The sequence below is a fragment of the Lates calcarifer genome, linkage group LG3, assembly GCF_001640805.2.
Source record: "Lates calcarifer isolate ASB-BC8 linkage group LG3, TLL_Latcal_v3, whole genome shotgun sequence".
In the NCBI taxonomy this organism is placed as follows: domain Eukaryota; kingdom Metazoa; phylum Chordata; class Actinopteri; family Centropomidae; genus Lates; species Lates calcarifer.
In genome coordinates, this window is record NC_066835.1 from 2,157,560 (window position 1) to 2,177,555 (window position 19,996).

At 38.7% G+C, this 19,996-nt stretch overlaps 2 protein-coding genes across 2 annotated transcripts in view; both read right to left on the minus strand.

Annotated features, from left to right (window-relative positions):
• rpl15 (ribosomal protein L15) overlaps window positions 1-19,996 on the minus strand; it is a 224,637-nt gene that overhangs the window by 43,001 nt on the left and 161,640 nt on the right. The gene's annotated exons all lie outside the window — the stretch shown is intronic.
• The window catches only part of LOC108900280 (ubiquitin-conjugating enzyme E2 E2), a 55,683-nt gene that overhangs the window by 10,166 nt on the left and 25,521 nt on the right, over window positions 1-19,996 (minus strand). The window contains exon 4 of the mRNA XM_018701263.2: window positions 2,318-2,450. Coding sequence (XP_018556779.1) covers window positions 2,318-2,450 — 133 coding nt within the window. The remainder of the gene's footprint in view (window positions 1-2,317; window positions 2,451-19,996) is intronic.

A 19,996-nucleotide genomic window follows, 5' to 3' on the forward strand; every position in this document is an offset into this window, starting at 1 on the left:
ATTAAAAAGAAAAGAAAGAAAAAAACCGTCCTGGCTTTTTTTCCAGAGGAATCTAGTAGTGGATCTTGAGTAAAGCTTGTTTTGTCATATTACAGTTTCCAAAGTGAAAAATGAACTTTTATCCCTAATGAAGTGTAATTTTGATAGTAACACAGGTATCACACTGGCAACAGTATTAAACATTTTTAAATATGGGCCTAGTGTTCTAATGTTGTCTCAGAACCCATATCAAAGTAACACATTTTTCAATAACTTACATTGACAAATATAAACTTTATATTAGCTTTTTTAATTTCACAAAACTTCTGAGTACATCTGTGTTTCGTTTTGTATTAACACACAGCAGCTGTATAAGATGTTAAAATGGTCAAAAACTACCAAAATCATGATGAGGAAACAGAAATATGAAGTAAGTTAAATAAGACTAAGGATTGGTCAGTACCCAGGAAATCTGGAGGTATTACACCAAGTCAGGAGGAATGCACTGTTCAGAAAATAAAAACAGACGGGCATGACACGATTCTCAGCAGTTTATGTGACATGTGGTGCCTGTTATTACGTGAGGTGGTGAATGTAGGGATACAACTGTTCCTTAACAGAAGGTAGTTACAGAAAAAAAAAATGGTTTCTGTTGCGATGTTGATGTACAAGTATCAGTTTTATGTGCATTCTGCATGAAGCACTTCCTGGAAGTACAACTGATAAACACATAAAACTGCAACACGGCAAAAATCCAGAAACCAGAACTACTGGACAGATCTTTCAGATTTTTTGAACAAAAGTCACATCACAATTCTCCCTTTACCAGAGTATCTTAAAAACTGATGACTGATTTTTGTTAAAGTACTGTGAATATTCTTGGTCCCCCAGAGGTTGAATCCTAATATTTGTGGTGACCATCTGACAGCACCATCCTCAGGACAAGCTTTGCATACAAAGTATCGTAGGCAAATTCTGCACTCTTGCTGCTGTCTCCTCAGCAACCTTCTTTCACTTCTCACCTATAATCCAAAACAAGTCAAGAGCCTCTCCTTACTGAATGTTCCATTTAAAAACAGGGCGAATGACAGATATCCTAAAATATTTTTCTAGTTTTTCCTTTTAGAGACAACTTGTGTCTCTAAATAGCGGATAGAGGTTAGCCAGACAGTATTTCTAGACTTGAAACCAAAACCCAGGTCAAAATCAGAAGTACAACTACAACTGAGGGAGGTGGCAACCGCTGTCAGCCAGTCTACTGTGTAAATTCTGACGCACACTTGCATCAGGAGAGCACACATACACATACCCGCAAACCCACAGCCTCACTGGAGGGAAGCCAAATGCTGCTGAATGCTAGCAGCATGCATATCAGGAGGGGACACAACAAGAAACAGATAAAGGTTAAAGGCTGGTGATATTCTACATTTCTCGTACTGTCAAAAGATCAAAACCAACAATGAATACGTACTAAAAAATGAATGTATATATTTGTTTTTAAAGGTGATTTCCTTTTAAGTTCACACAAAAACGTGAGATATTTTCATCTTACTTCTGATTTTTTTTTTTTTTTTTAATCTCAATTTCATTCATCACTGTCATCTCTTTTTCTTGGTATTATAGTGGCTACCTCTGCTCTCCACAGCAGAGGAAATGATGATTGGCTCGTTTATTCCTTACTACTTTTCAGTGTCTGGATTGAGGCGGGCAGCTACAATGCTGACAGCATGAACACAGTGATAATCCTCGGTGAACTTTCAATAGTCTACAGAACCTGTAATCTTAATGTTGCATTAATCTTACATTCACAGCATTCCTTGCTAATGCTATGTTAATGTTAATGTGCTAGCCTGCATGTTTTCATTAACTGTCTTGAAGCTGTTTGGTTGCTGTTCCTTGTGTAAAGTTTAATGGGACTGTGGATAAATTTAATTTGTGGGTCAGTTTCTAAATTAACAGTTCCTGTAGGAACCAAAGGGCTTTTGTCACAGACAGGGAGGGAAAGTTAGAGAGCAGCGAAAGGCAGACTAGCAAAATGTTGGGCTGGTTTTGGTCTTTTCATGGGACAATAAAAAACATACAGAATAACACTAGTCTTATCCTTCAGTAGTAGTATATAATAGGACCATCATTTATCCTCAGGTCTAATTCAATTCTCTGTGCTGCTGTCACCCGTTATTTTGTAAACGTGCTGTAGGTGAACAAGCTTTAAGCGGGTCATTGTTGTCAGACAGCAGGGTGAAAAGCTGACAGGCTGCTGGAACAATGGTGGCATTGTTCAAAGCTCTGGGTGAAGGAGTGGGGGGGGGGTGCTGCATAGCTGCAGGGTAGCACTCACCTTGGGTGGTTTGAAGGGGTAGTCTGGTGTGAAGGCGATGTCCAGGAAAAACACTCCTCCCTCGTACACGGAGCCTGGAGGGCCCAGGATGGTCGACCTCCACTCATAGATGTTGTCTCCTTTAGGTCCGGCACTGTAGTTATGAAAATAAAGAACACAAGGAAGAAGAGGAGAAATTGAGTTTACAAGCAGGCATTTAGAGAGGAAAAGATGCTGTAATTGTGTAACTCAATTCTCTGTGCAGCAGCAAGGGAGTGGATAAATAAAGTGTGTGATTATCAGCTGTTAAATCTGCGGCACAAAGCTGCCATTTAAAGCCGTTATCCATTAGAAGATTAGGCCACACTGCTATAGTGCAACAAAGACCACATCTGTAAACCAGGAGAAATGATGAGTATGATCAATATCATGTAGCTGACTGAACTGTCTGAGATGTGTATGCAAGCATGAAACACACACCAACCGACCAAAACACACACACCACACACACACACACCACACACACACACACACAGGAAGGTGTTGAGCAGCAGCAGCGTCTCTGTTTCCTCACTGTTCATCAGTGCTTCACTGTTGGGCAGCTGGCTGCTGCCGAGCTCCATTGTTGCCTTGATTCTCGCCACATACACAAACACACACACACACACACACACACACACACACACAAAAAAAAAAATGGAGGAAAAAAAAAGGAAAACTCTCTCTTTCACACACAAACACACACACACAGCTGCGGGAAGAGAGGCACTAATCCAATTCCATTTTCTATTGGAATTAGGCCAGATGCCCCCGTCGGTTTCTTGTATTACTTTTACTTTCATCATTTACACACACAGAGAAAGCAAGACAGACAGAGACAGACACAGAAAGAGAGGGAGAGGGCGAGAGAGAGAGAGAGAGAGAGGGAGGAAGGGAGAGAGGGACAGAGAGAGAAAGAGAGTAGGAGAGTAAGTGAGAGCATGTGTGAGGCACATGAATGTAAGATGAGAGTGTGAGTGGAGTTGTTCATGTGAAACAGCAGCCTGTTGTTAAGCACCGGGCCACTGCAGACCTATTTCTTGTCAGTGTGTGTTTGGACACAGAGAGGAATTATGGGAGCGGGCCGGGGAAAGGATGCCAACATGTTCTCCTGGATGGATAAAAATAGCTCGGAGAGTGATAGTGTGCCGGGGCTGACAGGGGACAACAGAGCCAATAAATCCCTCTGCTTGGTGTGAGGCAGTGCCTAATGCGACTCGGTGGAGAAATCTATGTTTGTGTGTCAAACAGCTTTTCAATGCCAGTGGCTGTAGAGCACTGTCAGATTTGGTTGAACCACAATATGGTGCAGATATTTGTCTTTTATTACTACTACCACTATTATCAGCTCTTCTCACTCTGACACTGTAGCCTGAATATTTCAAACATGTTTAAGGAAACCAAATCTGGACCCACAGCTTTAAAATAACTACAAAACCTAAACTGCCAAATGTGTCTAAAACAGCTAATGGAAATCTTACTGTCAAACAATGCATGTGAAAAGATGTAATCTGGCTTCTGCTATTATCACAGCACTGGGACTGCTTTGCTCTGACACTGATGACCATAACATACTTACTGACAGACTGAGGCAATGCTGGTGTCAGTGGTTCTGCTCTCAAAACTGTATCCAGAATTTTTCTCTCAAGTGGAAACAATTTCTCTTCTGTTCAACCAGTGTGGTGTGCACCAAGGTTCCATCCTTGGTCCTATAGTGTTCTCCATTTGTAAGTTTCTCTCAAGTAAAATCAACATGTCCTACTATACAGATGATACCCAGTTATATTTTACTTGTAATCCTGACAATTTAAGAAGACTATAATTTCTCTATGACTGTGGCCCCAAACCTCTTGCAGTTGTGTTGATAAAGCTAATATATCAATAACTGCTCATATTGTCTAAATAGTTTAAGAGTAATGTAACTGTCAGCCTCAAAAAAAAAAAAAAAAAAAAAAAAAAAGCAGTGTTTGCCCTGCTGAGTTCATTCTGATCTCCAAGCTGCACTGCTACTCTGATTTTAGCATTACAGTGGTTATTTTAGGAAAGCCTTAGAGTATGATGCTTACATGTTGATACCATAGTATCCTTCATGGTGTTTGTGGTAAGCAATGCCCTTATTACTCATCAACTAAAATCAAATCAAAAGACATGGCCTCTAAACTTTAGAACATCTTATGATATCATGTTAGAATGGTTGGCTGATATTAATACTTCAAAATCTTGTTTGGTTTTACATGAATAGTTCGGTCTTTTTGTTCATAAATTGTATTTATTGCATCCCTCATATTTTGTGCCTATCCTAATTAATTGTATGAATAAAGGTTGTCATTATTAATGTTTTCAGTGGTGAGTATGAAGTGTTTCATAATTGTTTGACTGCTACTTTACAGGCCTTTCCACATAGAAAAAAAACTACTTAAAAACACAGATTTTTATTTCAATGATTACTGCTTTCATAATTTCCTCTATTATGCTTAATGTGCCTTATGTGACCAACCCACCATGTCAACTTTGTTACATGAGTCTGGTTAATTTTAATGAATACGAGCACAAAAGAGCAACTCTTGCTACACTCAAGCCACAAACTACTAGTGTTGGCTTTGAGAAACCCATTATTAGTCAAATCATACTGCAAGGTAGACATTTCAGATCATCCTCTAGGCCTCTTAAGGTTGGCCAACCACTGATTTTTCTCTCCACTGACTTCCCACAGTGAAGTCTGCAGCATCTGGAAATGTTCAGGGCTCTTCCTCCTTTTTCTGTTCCCGTAGCCTGGTACAACCCACACTAACAGCGGGTAGAGAAGGTTCTATGTTTTTACCACCTGCCTAGGCCTGTCAGAATGATGGAGGACACAGACCTCAGAGATTCACCTCAGGGTATGCTCTCTTATTTATCCCAGGTAAGCTGGCTGTCCTTATTTACAGTTGCTGGGGCGTTATCTCTTAGAATCTGTGATGTACTTCAAAACTTCAAAACTCATGCTGAAGCAAAAAAAGAGTGCTTTTAATAATGGTGGCTGAATGATGATGATGGACCCGGCTATTTCCCACGGTTTCCACACTGTAAGTCATTAGTAATGAGCCTGGAGCACTAAAAGTGCCCCACTAGAGGAGCACTATAATTAAGATGAGGCTGTTTCTGCATCTTTATCTTCTTTTCAACAGTGAATTCTTTATACACTCTTAAACTGACCACTGGGGAAAAAAAAACAAAAAAAACATGAGTCCACAAATAACCACAACAACAACACAAAATGAATTGCCAGTTCAGCAATATTCATTTTAAAACACCACTGAGGAAGACTGAACATTTCCTTGACAGCCAGAAGCATGCTGTGAACTTCTACTGAACTCTGCTTTGGTTTAGTTTGTCAAAGTATATTTTTCAACTGTCAAAGGTCCCACTCAGGAACAGTGTATTTCTTCTTTTATATCAAATTGAAGGCATCCTATTAGTCTACAGGTGTCTAAATGCCTGGTCACACCAGCATTTAAAATGCCAAAATCTGTTCAATGAAATTGCATGGTTGACTTGAGTGGCACTGTAAATCTGTGCAAATCTTTTGGAGTTCAACGTTGACATTCAGACTTGCACCAGTGACCAGTAAAAAGCTATCCTGACAGTGCTTACTTTTGACAAAACAGGGAGTCAGAGAGTCCGAAACCGAACAAACTATCACACCCTGTTTAGCTGTGTTGCACCATCCACTTTTATTTTAACTCCCCTGCATATATTGTTCCACAAAATAAACAGACAGTTATTAAACAGAAGCGGATGGTACAAATATGTGTCTTAAATAAACTGTAGAAAGGTATTCCCCAGTTAGTGACCACACTAATTTAACTAACTAACTAACTAGAGATTTTAACGGGCTTAACTGATCTCAATAGAAAAGAGTGCCACTGTCAATTTCTTATTTTCTGCAATAACTGAAAATCTTGTGGAAGAAAACATCTGACTCCTGTAGAAGGAACATTTAACTGGCACCTGTATGGTGATGGAATCCTTAACATTCAACTTCCTCTTTGCGGCGCAGTGTTCTATAAAATACCAATCTAACTGAACATTTAAAAACAATCAGGACTTGATGGAGGATAATTAATTCATCAAGTTTTGATTCAGGTATTAAAACCCCAAACTATGTTCAGCAGAATTCAACATTCAACATTCACAGGCATATGAAGAACTACTGAACCATGTAGTTTTTTTTTTCCATTCAGTCTGCAGGGATGTCATGGCCTGAGGGAATCTGTATCACTTCCTTGGAGGAATCTGTACATTAACTGCTTATGGCTGCATATTTTTTTCTGACAGCCCTTCCAGGAACTTAGATAATATGTACAACCACTGAAATTCAATATTATCTTACTCTCACTATTGACTGCTATGCCATCCAACACCTTTATAACACTGCTTGGGTCGCCTGAGCCCACCTTCTCAGACTATCTTTAACCCTCTCTTGAAAACTATTTTTACTCAAGTAAGGCACACAAAGGCAAACACACTCACACACACACATAACAAGCTCCTGCACAAAACACTGGTGGCTACAAATGTTTGATACTGCTGTGTTTCCTTGCCCAGGGCCATAGAGTAGAGCTCAGCTAACAGAGAAACTCAGAGCAGCTCTGGAGTCTTGCTTCAGAACAGAAATGCTGATTGTGACTAATGTTTGAACTGAGTGGGTGTTTGTCAATTGTGGCTGAGATAGTAGCCATAATCTCCTGTGACAGCTTGTTAGGACATCACACTGAAACAGCAGAATACTAAGTCACCCAGGGCTGTGAATATGTCAGATTACCTTTTAAAACCTTAATTTAAAAAGGAAAACTCTAATGCTCTTTGTGCTCTTTTCCAGCAACTCTCAGCTGCACATTCAGGCACATACAAACAGACATATTCACACAAGCAGCAGTGCAGTACAACCACAGCCTTGTACTGCTGCAGCAGCAGCTGGGGGCTCAATGTCCCACTCAAGGGTACCTAGATAGTGGTTGTTTAAGAAGCAGAGAGTGTAACTCATTCACTTCTCTTCACACACACTTCTCCAGTGATTTGATTAAATGTTTGGGGATTTGAAATGTTGACTCTCCACTTCTTTAACCTCAAGGCTACTGCTGATTCATGATTAACAACTATATGATAATAATACAAAACCTCATATGTTTAAGAGATGTCTACTTTCTTAAAGACTGCAGATGAACAGAAAACAGCAAAAACCACATTATGGGAGCAGGCCAGAAGTTGTGGGCCGGACGTCTGAATAATAAACTGAAAGCTCACCATAAAAAAAGTTTTAACTAGCTGGTGATGAAAAGTAAGGGGATTAGGGGAAGGGAAAGTCACTTGGATTCAACTTTTAGGGACCAAAAATGTTTATACAAAATCTTGTGTCAATCCAGCTGCAAGACACATAGCAGGTGTTCACTCAGGTGTATTAAGGCAATCACCAAAGTCAGTAGTATTCATCCTCTGGGGACCATGACAAGTTCATGGCAATCCATCCAACAGTTGTTCAATATTTCAAACAATGGTGGACTGATTGACAGTCAAACATTGCCATCCCTTCTGAAAAATCATTCTTCTGCCATGACCTCATAGAAAAACCTCAGCATTGAATCAACATCCATCAATTCAGTTACAAATTTCAGCACAGCATGAAGAATGGTCAACATTTGCTGTGTGTCAAATACAGTAGCAATGTGTCAATTGCCTCAGCTGCTGAGAAACCTCTCAGTTTTATCACTGAGTGAGTTTTTTCTCCAACATTTAGAAACAGTTTTTATTTGTTTCCAATATGAAAATGCTCATTTATTTTGTGGTATTTCAAAAATGACACTGACAGTTGGACACAATCACAAAAAGAGGGATGGAAAAAAAAAGAGTCAAAACAGCCTTGTCCTGCTTAGGGACAGGTCTGCGAAGCCACAATAATAAAAATCTCCGTGCCATGTTGAGACCAGCAGAGCCACATTCCACAGCCACACCCATGCACACACACACACACACGCAGAGAGAGAAAGAGAGAGAGAGAGAGAGAAATACATACAGTGATGCTTACAGTGAGGAGTGGGGTAGCACTAACAAGCAGTTTGCGGTTTAAACAAAGGAGCTAAAGGACATGGTGGTGAGCGAGTGTAACCAGCTTCATCAGTTGTCCTCATTATATTCATGCTTGCTGGGCCGACAATCAGACAACAGGCCTATGAGCCAGGACTTAATTGTACATATAAAACAGAGCATCCATCTCTCAACCTCTTCAAACATTTCTGTATGGACACACTGTGCTTTCTTCTGATCTTCACCTTTAGTCTGTGATTCAGCACAATCAGTTATTAAATGTACCAGTCAGGAGTATCAGTGTTTTGTGCTCCAGGAGAGGTCATTTTTAAATGAAGTGATCTATACCATACCCTGTCTAACTGAACTACACAACTGCTGTTCTCTTTATTTACACTAAATAGATTAAAACACCAGCAAACCTCGCTGAACAGATAATCACAACACCGAGCCATTTCAGAAGTAATGTGTGGATACATTTACATGGACGCCATGGACGCAAAAATCTGCATAATGCCAGTTAGAAACACAACAGCCTGTGGTAACATTACCATGAAGGCAAATTTGTCTAGTCACCTGTTAGCCTGAACGAATGAATGGAACCATATCAAAGCTTCACTGTAGTTTTCGATTAGACACCCTGTGGTGCATTCAAACAATTCCGAAAGAATCTCAGAATCTCATTCACTTTTTTTAAATGGCATTTAATTTTATCTAATACATATCAAATTCTGAGTGTTTGTATAAGAAAACTGGTTTGTCTCAGTTTGTGTTTTTTTTTTTTTTACTGTACAAATGAACTTGAATTACAGGTAAAAAAACAAACAGATGTCTTCACTGAAAAAGTGGTACAAGAACGTCTGAGTATTAAGGAAATTCCTTAAATATCAAAACTCTTGAAATTAGAAACAATCATGACACACTAGATGCAAAATGTGGCTTGAAATTGGTAAACTTGTGAGATACAAACTGTTGCTTCAAAACTCCTACCTCTATAAAGCTTAACAACTCACCATATCAAACCTCTGATAAAACAGCTGTGGTTTCAACAGTTACACTGCTTTTAGCTTAGAGCAGTCGTGGCTCAGTGACTTCTGTGCTCAAAGTGGCATCATCTATCATTTTACCCTGTGGGTGTATCAATAATTGCGTTAGCTAATCAATTTAGCTAATGAGGCTGAGTGACAGAGAAGAACCCTGACTCTCCATCTCTGTCAAGTCACATACATTAACAGTTTTAAACACAGGGGTTTGGGAGAGATTTAGGAGAGCTATTTGGGAATGGTTTTGCAAAGACACATCTGCACAATCTTTTCCCTTTACTTAAGATGATTTTTCATTGTTCTAGTTAGTGGGGGGCTGTGAGATGACATTGCTTCAGCTCTCACTTTACTCTGTCTTTTTTCCCCATTTGCACTGGAGATAAAGTCTTGAGACGACTGCAAAGCTTCTTTTGCTCGCTGCCTGAAGAGTTCCATCAAGCCTTTTCTTTTGCTCTTTCGTTGTTATGGAAAGGGAAATACATGTCAGAAACTGACCCAGAAACCAATCAGTGTTTCTACTGTGTAATACTGCACTACTACCCTGACCAAATGCACTTTGCACTTTTAACATATGTCCTGCAGCAGGCAGTTGTTTTCATCAAAATGCTCTGATAAACTGTACATTACATGCCTGGCACTCAATGGCAGGCAGACAAAGTTAGCAACTAAATAGGGCTAAAAGAGAGTGAGTGTTGGACCTATATTCATCAGGTGGCCAGAAACACAGATCCAAATGAATGTTAATGTAAATGTTAATGAAAGTGTAAATAAGCAACTGTTTGCTAACACCTCTGTCATATCAGTTCTATAAGGTGATAATATTTAAATGTTGCGTTTGCAGTCTTCAAAAAAAAATCAATTAATGCAGGTTTAAGAATCAGAATCAGAATCAGAATCTGATTTTATTGCCAAGTAAGTTTGCACATACAGGGAATTTGTCTTGGTATATCGGTGCTAAAGAACAGTGATAGTAAACAAAGATAGATATAGAGAAGTAGAATGATGATAATAATATAATAATAATATGATGATATTTAAGATATTAAATATATAAGACAGGGTCTCATGATTTAGTTTAAGTTCAAGAACCACCTTAAGGCCCTTTCCATTTACTGTAAATGTTTGATTGACTTTAAGTCGCTCAAAATCACACATTTGCCAGAAAGGGTTTTACAGTCTAGCATACAACACCTTTTATCATCTATGCACCCAGAAGAACAAGGAGGAAAAGTACACCACAGTCAGTTTTATGATGTTGTACAACCAAGTCCTACAGTATACATTTCTTAGAGTTGTTCCATTGTCAAGTGTCTAAACTAGAACTTCTAAAGAATATTTGTTCTTTTGAGTGTGAAACAAATCTAACAGGGCTCTCAGTATGTTTGCTTACAGTGTGTTTGACTCCTTTGACACCTCAGCATCTAGCCCACCAACAGACTGTTATTATTGTACAAGCACCTAAGCTATGTTTCTACGCTCAAGGGCACTGCGCAAATGTCAGTGACTCACCAGGGATTGTACAGAGAGGCTACAGCACACAAATCTATTACAAACAGGTAAATAAAGAAATATAGTTCACAGACAGAAAACCAGTTGGGAGAAAACACTGTCACTGAAAGGAATGAGGGCAAGTTACTACAGTCCTGTATTTGTATTGTGTTTGACCATGTGTGAACAATTGTATTTGAACTGTAAATTCACTCAACACAGGTTTTGATCCTATTCCAAGTGTTTCTTAGTATAAATAAACTATGACTACCTCTAAGTGTCAGTTTAAATAAACCAAATACAAAAATAGTTTCAGCTGTAAAAAGAAGGGGAGGAAATTGTCTTTGTCTTAAAAATCATCATTTGCTGCTAAGGAAATTTTCCTCAATAATCCCAGTGAGATTAAATGAAGCCCTTGCCCCTCCGCTCAGTATCCCCTTCCAGATAAACAGTTTTACCCTCCAACATTGGGCTGATTAGATTGTGATCACATTGTACCCTCTGAGAAGCAGGGCAGAGGTGATTCATAAAGGCAGATGGATATCCACATACGATGAGATACAAAAAGACGAGCCAGCAGGGATGTTGTTAGCTCCAGCTTCTGTTTGCTGCAGTGAAAGACAGGACCAAAGAGGAGAGGACAGCGGAGGATGAGACCTGACTGGCAGCATTACCATCTACTTACATTCCAGGCTGGATGGCTGGATGGCTGGATGGCTAATCCTCCCTCCCATTCCAGATTACAAACTAACTGGATTAAAACCTGATGACGGATGATACAGAACTGCACTGACTCAAATACATTCCCACTTCACACTTTAAGGGCATTTGGTGGCTGCAAATTGCATTTTATTTGAAACAATAAAAATTCAATTGTATTACAATCTTCCTCAGCAGATGGAGTTTGCCCAATTGTCACAGGATTGTAGAAGTTCAACTCCATGTTTTTCAGAAGGCTTAAAGGATGTCTTATCCACAGCTTCCACCACCACTTCACTTGAGAAACTGTTTTGTCAAATTCTGTTTTCAAGGTCAAGAACGAACTTCTAATCTCAACAGCTTGTGGATATCTGTAGATTCAGAGGATGCATGGACATTAAATGCTTCTAGCTAGTAAGTCAGAGGTGAGCCACTGGTGCAGAGCCTCGCAGAAATGTTACCTGAAGGCACTGCTCAGCACTTGAATATCATGTCTCACTACTGTGCTCCAAATCTAATTTATTTCAGTTTTTACCTTGTTTGCCAATGACCTTTTAAAGCCCAAACAATGATATGACAGCTGACAGTCTTCCAAATAAAACTCCAACTTTGTAGATGCTCTCTAGAACTGACACTACTATCAGCAAGAGCAAATCATTTGTCTCTGCCTTCCAAAACCTCTCTAAATAAGTTAGAAAATAAATCTTTAAAAATAATAAATAAAGAATTTTTTGGATTTTGAAGTGTGATGGTTAAGGTTTTAAAATTTCTGCTGCCTAACTGTGGTTAAGGTTAGGGAACTGTCATTTCAGTATTCCCCCAACCTACGTTCGGCACTTGATCGGACAGTGTAATACAGGTATATCTTAACAGAGGTGCGATAGGGTATTGTGCAATGAGAACAGAATATATGGTGTGTGTGTGTGTGTGTTTGTGCTTGTTTTTATTCATTTTAAGAATATTCTATTTTAGGAATGATGCATCAACTGGATGGCATTTTTAATTTTGTTGTACATGTGACAATGACAATAAAAATATTCTATTCAGATGCTCTTATTCATTACAACTACACTTCACTAAAGGCTCCAAAGAAAACATCTAAGCAAGAAAAAAATCAGAAGGTTGCAAGTATAGACTGACAACCAACAGCTATAGAAGACATCGTTAAAGTATAAATATCTAAAGGCTGTTCCATGCTGTTTAGTAAGATTTCAAAGCCTTGTTCGTGAACACTAACTAGCATCTGTTCTTTTAAAGTCTGGTGGGCTCAAGGTCTTGGGGGAATAGTCCACTTAAAAAATCTCCACAGAGAGGTGAAATGCTTTCTTGGGATAAAAGCTCTTTTGAATCATTTGTTACTTTAGATACAAGGATGGAGTGTTGACTTGTGCAGGCCTTTGTCCCTCTTCACTTGGTTCAGCTGTATATTGACAATGCACAAGTTCACTGAGAACAGAGGTGACAAGAGCAGGCGACAGAAGAGCTGATTGGGGGAAGGTCAAGCCTTCCTCCAAGGTTAGAGGGTGTGACTCCAAAACCCTCTAACCTTTGAATCAACACTAAACCAACTGCACTTCCCCATTGTCTTGAACATGTTGCCTAGCAACATTACATCCCTGCAGTGACTGTGTGCATGTGTGTGTGCATTTTGTGCTGCAAGAGGAATTTCCATGGAAACAACAACAGTGGTACAAGCAGACACAACAGCGCAGCTTGACTCACCTGAAAATTCTTTGGCTGATGAGGCCAATAGACAAATGAATGATCTCACACATTTCATCATCTTTGTTTATGGCTCATAATCTTCAAATAGGTCCTTCAGGGACGAATCAACAGGCATCAAGTTATTAAATTAGCCGACAAGATCATATGAAAAGAAATCAAGACACAGATTACTTCCTAAATGTTAGTGACAGCTCATGGGCAAGCATCACATCTAATATACTCGCTGTGTGCTCATTCTAATGATGCCTCAAATAAGAAGTGAGATTTGCATCAATATAGAGCAGTTGGAAATGAATTAGGCCATTCAGGCTTTGTGCATGATTTGCTTTGATGGTGAGAACTGACAGTGCAGTCAAGGGAAAAGCTCATCATTCCCAACTCAGTTACCTCATGTCTTATCTTTATGAAACATACTGACAGCCTGATGGCTCTTTCACACAGGATACAGTCTGATTAGTGCTTACATGGTACGGCACAACACTTAACTAGATAGTTATGGAGATTAAAGTAAAGAATAGACTGAATAGGCTGAAAACTATGACGTTCAGAAAGTTGATATCAAATGTTTGGTCAGATCTGTAATATTGTCTTTATACTTTAATCTGATAATTCCCCATTTTAAATAATTTTAAGCCTGTTTCTTCTTTAAGTTCTTATATAACCACTTCTGTTTAGACAACATTTACTATTTAGAAGGTTGGCTTCTTTTGTTTAATAAAGGGTTTTGTAGAAAATATGATTATATTTTAAGTTATTGAAAAAACGCACAGTTCTGAAACAATGAATGGAGGTGACACAGCAGTCTCATCACTGTCCTTACATAATACTAAGAGAAGGAAGGCCATGGCTTCTCTTACTAGAACAGTTGTTCCATGTTTAACAAATAGCAGCACATAGTTTTCATGAGAGTGTCTCATTGCAAAATATTAACTAACACTAGTTAGATAACAAAATCTTAACTGAAGGTTCACTTACTAGCTTTAAATGGACCTTTCAACTGCAGCTTATGGTACTGCTTAGACCTGAGTAAATTCCATTCACTGGAAAACTGGATGGAGTTTGCTCAGACTGGGTCCAATGAAGAAGACAGTCACGAAGACCATAAGATGTGGTTAAAAGGCCCTGAAAAAGCTAGTAAGTAGACCCTGAGTAAAAAATGTTTTGCTCAACTACTGATTCCAGTAAAATGAAAACAGTTGATTTAATGAATACATGTTAAATAATTTGACTGCTGGCAAGTAAGTCATAATACAAGTGGGATAATCTACTGCAACTGGAAACTAGAAAATAGAAACCAGACCAGATACTCTAATTGTTTTTCAATGACAGAAATATTATTTTCATTACAGTACACAGAAAAAAAACAAAGTGCCGCCATACTGCTGACTTTGAGGAAGGAGAAGGAATCTCCAGGTCTGTGTCTTCATTCTCCAGTAGTCGTTTTGCTTAGGTTACTTGAGTATTTTGTTTATCACCAAACCTGCTGCCACTGCTCTCAGCCTATATGTGTATCTGGCTTTGCTCTAACACATTTGTCTGCAGACACTCAGATGGGTTTTTCCTCTTCCAATAAATCAGTTGGAAATGGGGGAAAAAAAGAATATAGTCCTCATTTTTATTTTTAATTTGGTAAACAGTACACCACGCATACGGGATGTGTATCAAACTCCAGTTCTTTTTGGAAACACACTGAATTGAAAAAAGTAGTAGGGCTGGGTGATATGAGCAAAAATATTACTGCAACATTTTGTTTTAACTGATCAACATTGATAATTATCAATATATGTATTTCATACCATTAATGAGGAAGGAAACACATGGAGATGTAAACATAGTTTACAATAAAACTTCACAATACATTATATATTGTGCTTTAAAGAAATAGACATCTGCCTGCAGACTTTCTGTGAATGACTTCCTGATGCTTTCTCAATAACTAGTTGGCATATGTCTACTGTGTAGCCTATTAAACTGAATCCAAAGTGATAATTTAAGCAAATGATAAGGTTGGATATGAATCATTTCTCCTTCATCCTCTCACACATTCAGCCACTGCAGGGAGGCAAATGTGTTTATGATAACCTTTACTGTTGCTGTAGCTGTTAATGGCTGCCATTATGGAGCAGAAATGGTAATTCATTAACCCAATAGCCATCCTCCACTAGCTGTGAGAAACTGCGGCCAATAAAACATAGATAGCACAGAGAGCTAAAATAAGATCATAGAGAACAGAGGAAGGGGAAAACAATAAAAAGAGAACAGAGTTAGGTTTGATGTTGACCCAAAGCTTAAGGAGAAAACTCACACAAAAGTCATGAATCAGCACAAGTGAATTCCACTGTTAAATCACTGATCATCATATATTTAGGATTCCCTTTAACAAAACTGTGAAAACTTAATGAAAGAGATTTAATTGGATTATACTACTCTGCGTTAATCTTGACTAATGACCTTTGGCTCAGAGTGAATCCTGATTTATAAACCACATCTGAAACAGTCGGACTGAATCTTTTTCTCAGAGCGAGTAGTCATGTCTCTGACAGTGTACACACATTGAGTCACTGTGGCGAGGAATGAAGAGAGGCTGTATCTGAACACTAACCTATGGACTGCTTTTTTTAAAGGACAGTCTCCTTACAGTACCTCAGACAATGTGCTAATTCATTACTTTTCCTCGTTTTGGTGAAATCAAAGAAAAACAAGCTGCAAATCACTTTATTATTTCAAATTACAGATGGAACAGCCATAATATTTTAGAGATGTGTCCAGATCATTATGAGGCTGTGGAGTAATTCCCATGACCATGACAGTATAGAAGACGTTTATCCCACCTGTAGGCACATGGGTTAACCGGGGGGTGTAGCTGGGGCACTGCCTTCATTTAGAGAATCAGGACACCAACCATATTTCATGTCTGTCTTGAGAACCTTTGTTGCATCTCTCTCTCCCTCGTTTCATGTCAAACTGCTGCAGGAGACCAGTCTTCTTCTAGCCAGTAACAAGTCCTTTTTTAGAGGCACTAGCCTGAAAAACAGCTTCGCTTTTGTGGTATCCCCCCTCTCTCTCTCTTGCACTCTCTCTCCCTCTCTCCTTTCTTTCTTCTCTCCCTTGTTTATTTTCTAAGTACATGGTGAGACTTTTATCCATGTTTGGGATAATAAAAAGACAGACTGTCCCTGAAGCAACACTGTCACAACCACTGTTCCATTTCTTTCATGTCAAGTGTCCAGAAAAGCATATATTTTTTTAGACTCATTCACTCCCTCCATCAGCATATCCTGGGTCCTGTACACTGACTAGTGCTTCTGTCTGAATGTCACGTCCAGTATGAGCTACTGGTGTCGACTGATTCAGTTGTAACATTAATAAACTGGTCTGAAACTAAGATGAGAAACTCTGTCTGTGTCTCACGGCATTCTGAACTACTTAGGATCTAACAACTACAACAACTCAGGGGACTTGCTGTAGAGTGATGGAAAACTGGACCGGTACTGTTATACAAGGCTCCACTTATTGGCTTTGATTTGTGAAGAGCAAAGCAATACGACTTCTGGATTCTGATGATATGCTGCAGAACCCTTTGCCCTTTGTAAACTTTTACTGAAGCTGATTCTAATGAAATCTTCTGATGTAGCAAGTTATGAAAGAAAGTCAGTCCTGAGAGAATTTCAGGTCATTTCTCATGGCCTCAGTTGTGGTCTTCAGAAAATCAGACCAGTGCCAGCGTGATGTTCCTTTCCCAGAAAAACATTCCTTTATCTAAAAGACCTCTTTCATCTTTTGTAAAATGTCTTAAGTAAAAGTTCTTTCATCCTCTTAAAAAGAAAGAAAGAAAGAAAGAAAAATGGAGGGAAAAAACGCCATAAAATTCCACACTAGCGAGAGGATGGAGATTTGCTGCTGGTGTGTGTGTGCCAGCAGTGTCTCATCTTGTTGAAAGGTAACAAAATCTACCAGTGGCATCACACCGATGAGCTCAGTGGAGAAGTGAAGTTTCTGTTTAGAATTAATTCGTCACTGCCTCCAGTGCTACCTCCACCTTTCAAGCCTCATGCTACAAGCAATAAACACTTAAACTGAAAATGGTGAGGCAGCACTGGAGGTGAGAGCTCCTGCACTTTAAATAATCCTGGAGAAGTCGAGGAGTGACAGGAAACTCACTCCTCACAAATCCAGCGTGTTCTTTAAAATTATATCTGACACTGAAGTGTATTTTGTGCCAGAGGATGACCTGATACATTAAGTCAATGCCACGGCTACTTCTGTCCACTGTATGACCCTATTCAAACCATGGTTTCAAGCTTGATCACCCACATGGGGCCAATAAAAAGACTCTTTTCTTACCATATAATACTAAAATATGCCATTTAGTTTAATATCATGCTATTAAACAGATTTTTGGCTCACAAAGCACATTGCTCTTCAAGTGCCCAGTGTATTACAGTGATAGTCCAGTTAGTATTGCACTTCCCTAAAGTTGGAGGACCTATAAGAGACAAATTTAGGTCCAAAATCAAAGTTGCAGAGGCTGTGATATGCTGACTTTTAGTCAAGCATATCAAAAAATCATACACTTCCCATAATGCAGCTGCACCTGGTAAATGCCCACATCTTTCAAACTCCATCCCAGTAGTCCATAATGTAGGATCTGTGTGAAAAAATTGACTCAGAGGCCCACAGCTTGTTATAGCAAGGGGTCAATCATTCATTCAGTCATTTCTAATCAACTGAATTTACCACAGCTGGACTCCAATCAAGGTGTAGAAACAAGTCAAAGATGATCAAGAGAAATGGGAGGTATGAGACCTAAATTTCAAGTGTCATAGCACAGGGTCTGAATACTTACAATTTTTCCTTTTTAATAGATTTATTAAAAGAATTCTACAGTTGTGTTTTCACATTGTCTTACTGTCTTTATGAGTTCTGAGTGTTGATGAAAGAGGGAATTTTTTTATTTTATTGCGTAAGGTTGCAACATTACAAAACATGAAAAAATCTAAAAAATCTGTCTGAATACTTTCCGGATGCACTGTAGTGGATGATGGTGGCTCATGAAGCTTTGAACAGTTCCAAGTGCGTGATTCAGATCTGCTGTTTTTCATGGGGAACAGCAGGATTTAGGATTTACAGTCTTCTTCTCAATGTTAAATTATACTAAAAGACATGTGTTTATTACATAAAGAAGCTGTGACACTCATTTTACAGCTGAAAAGGGTTATCATTATCAGACAACCATGTGCCTTCACAACAAAAATTACAGACACTACTGGTAAGCAGTAACCAAAGAATAGTCAACTCTATCAAAAAAAACATCAGAAAGACAAAGTTTCTTGTTTTCTGTTTTCCATTATTGCAAATACTGGAATACACATTCAGTAATCTAAATCCAGACCAGACTACGACTAGTAATTCGCTTCCAAAAAAAAAAAAAATGGAACAGTGACCCTTTTTAAACATTCCAAACAAATAGTGAAAGCAAACAAACAGTGCGACCAATTAAAATCAAGAACAGGGTGGGCTTTGTAACCTCATTAGGTCAGGCTCCACATGAGCCTGATGCTACACTAACCTCTTGAACTTGGAATTTCCCTCACATTTCCCTGGAAGTAATGTTACAGTCCACACTGTTGGACAATTTAACTGAGTCTGCTTGTTTTTACATTTCTTTGAAGCTACAATGACAGTACTGTTGATGAAACAATCTCCACTCAAAGTCAAATTAAGCCTGAATTATACTTCTCTGGATTAAGGGAGCAAATATTTAGGATTAGAGTTAAAAAAAAATTAACAATAACATCATCCACTTGCATGAGCAGTCGATACTGACCAGCAGCTATGAACAACCCTGACAACCCAGCTGTATTCCCCATCTTCTCTGCAGGGAGAAGCCAACATATGGCTATGTTCCACACAACAGCAATCAGCTCTAACATAATAAAAGATCTTACCCATTTGAAATAGTGAAAAAAATAGAAAATAAATATGTGGAATTTGTGGCCAACACAAATAAATCAATGTATGGGAAACACTTCCCTCAGCAGACACCCTTTCAAATTGGAGAACATTACCTTGATGTTCCAAATAGTTTGTCTTGTGCATTTTAAACTAATTACCCTTTCAATCAACCAGACATATGACACAAATAATGTTCTGAGGGTTTGGCTGGACAGCATGCATTTGTAATAATGGACCACCCAGTGAGTTCATGATGTAAAATATGAACTTGTTTGTCTCACAAGGTTGTTAAAAATGCTACCTGAAACATCTGACGTGGTGACACAATCTACCTGTGACAGCATATCAAGTTGACAACTAGTGCATCTAGGATAGACAGCCAGCCAGTCAAAATGCTGACTCCCTTAAAACAGAGAGGGAGCAAAAAAAAAAAAAAAAAAAAAAAAACCCTGAACAAACAAATGCACTGAGACAAGCATGACATGACATGAGGGTCTTGGACTAAGGTAGTGTGAACCATCCACAGGACTGAGTGATGATCGACATATAATTTTACTCATTAATTTAAAAGCCAAACTACTATTACATTGACAGTATTCATGTATCAGTTGTAAGAACTGTATCGAAAGTGATATATAAATGGAAATCATATCATTATCTAAGGCCATTTGGTAACCATGTTAACCAT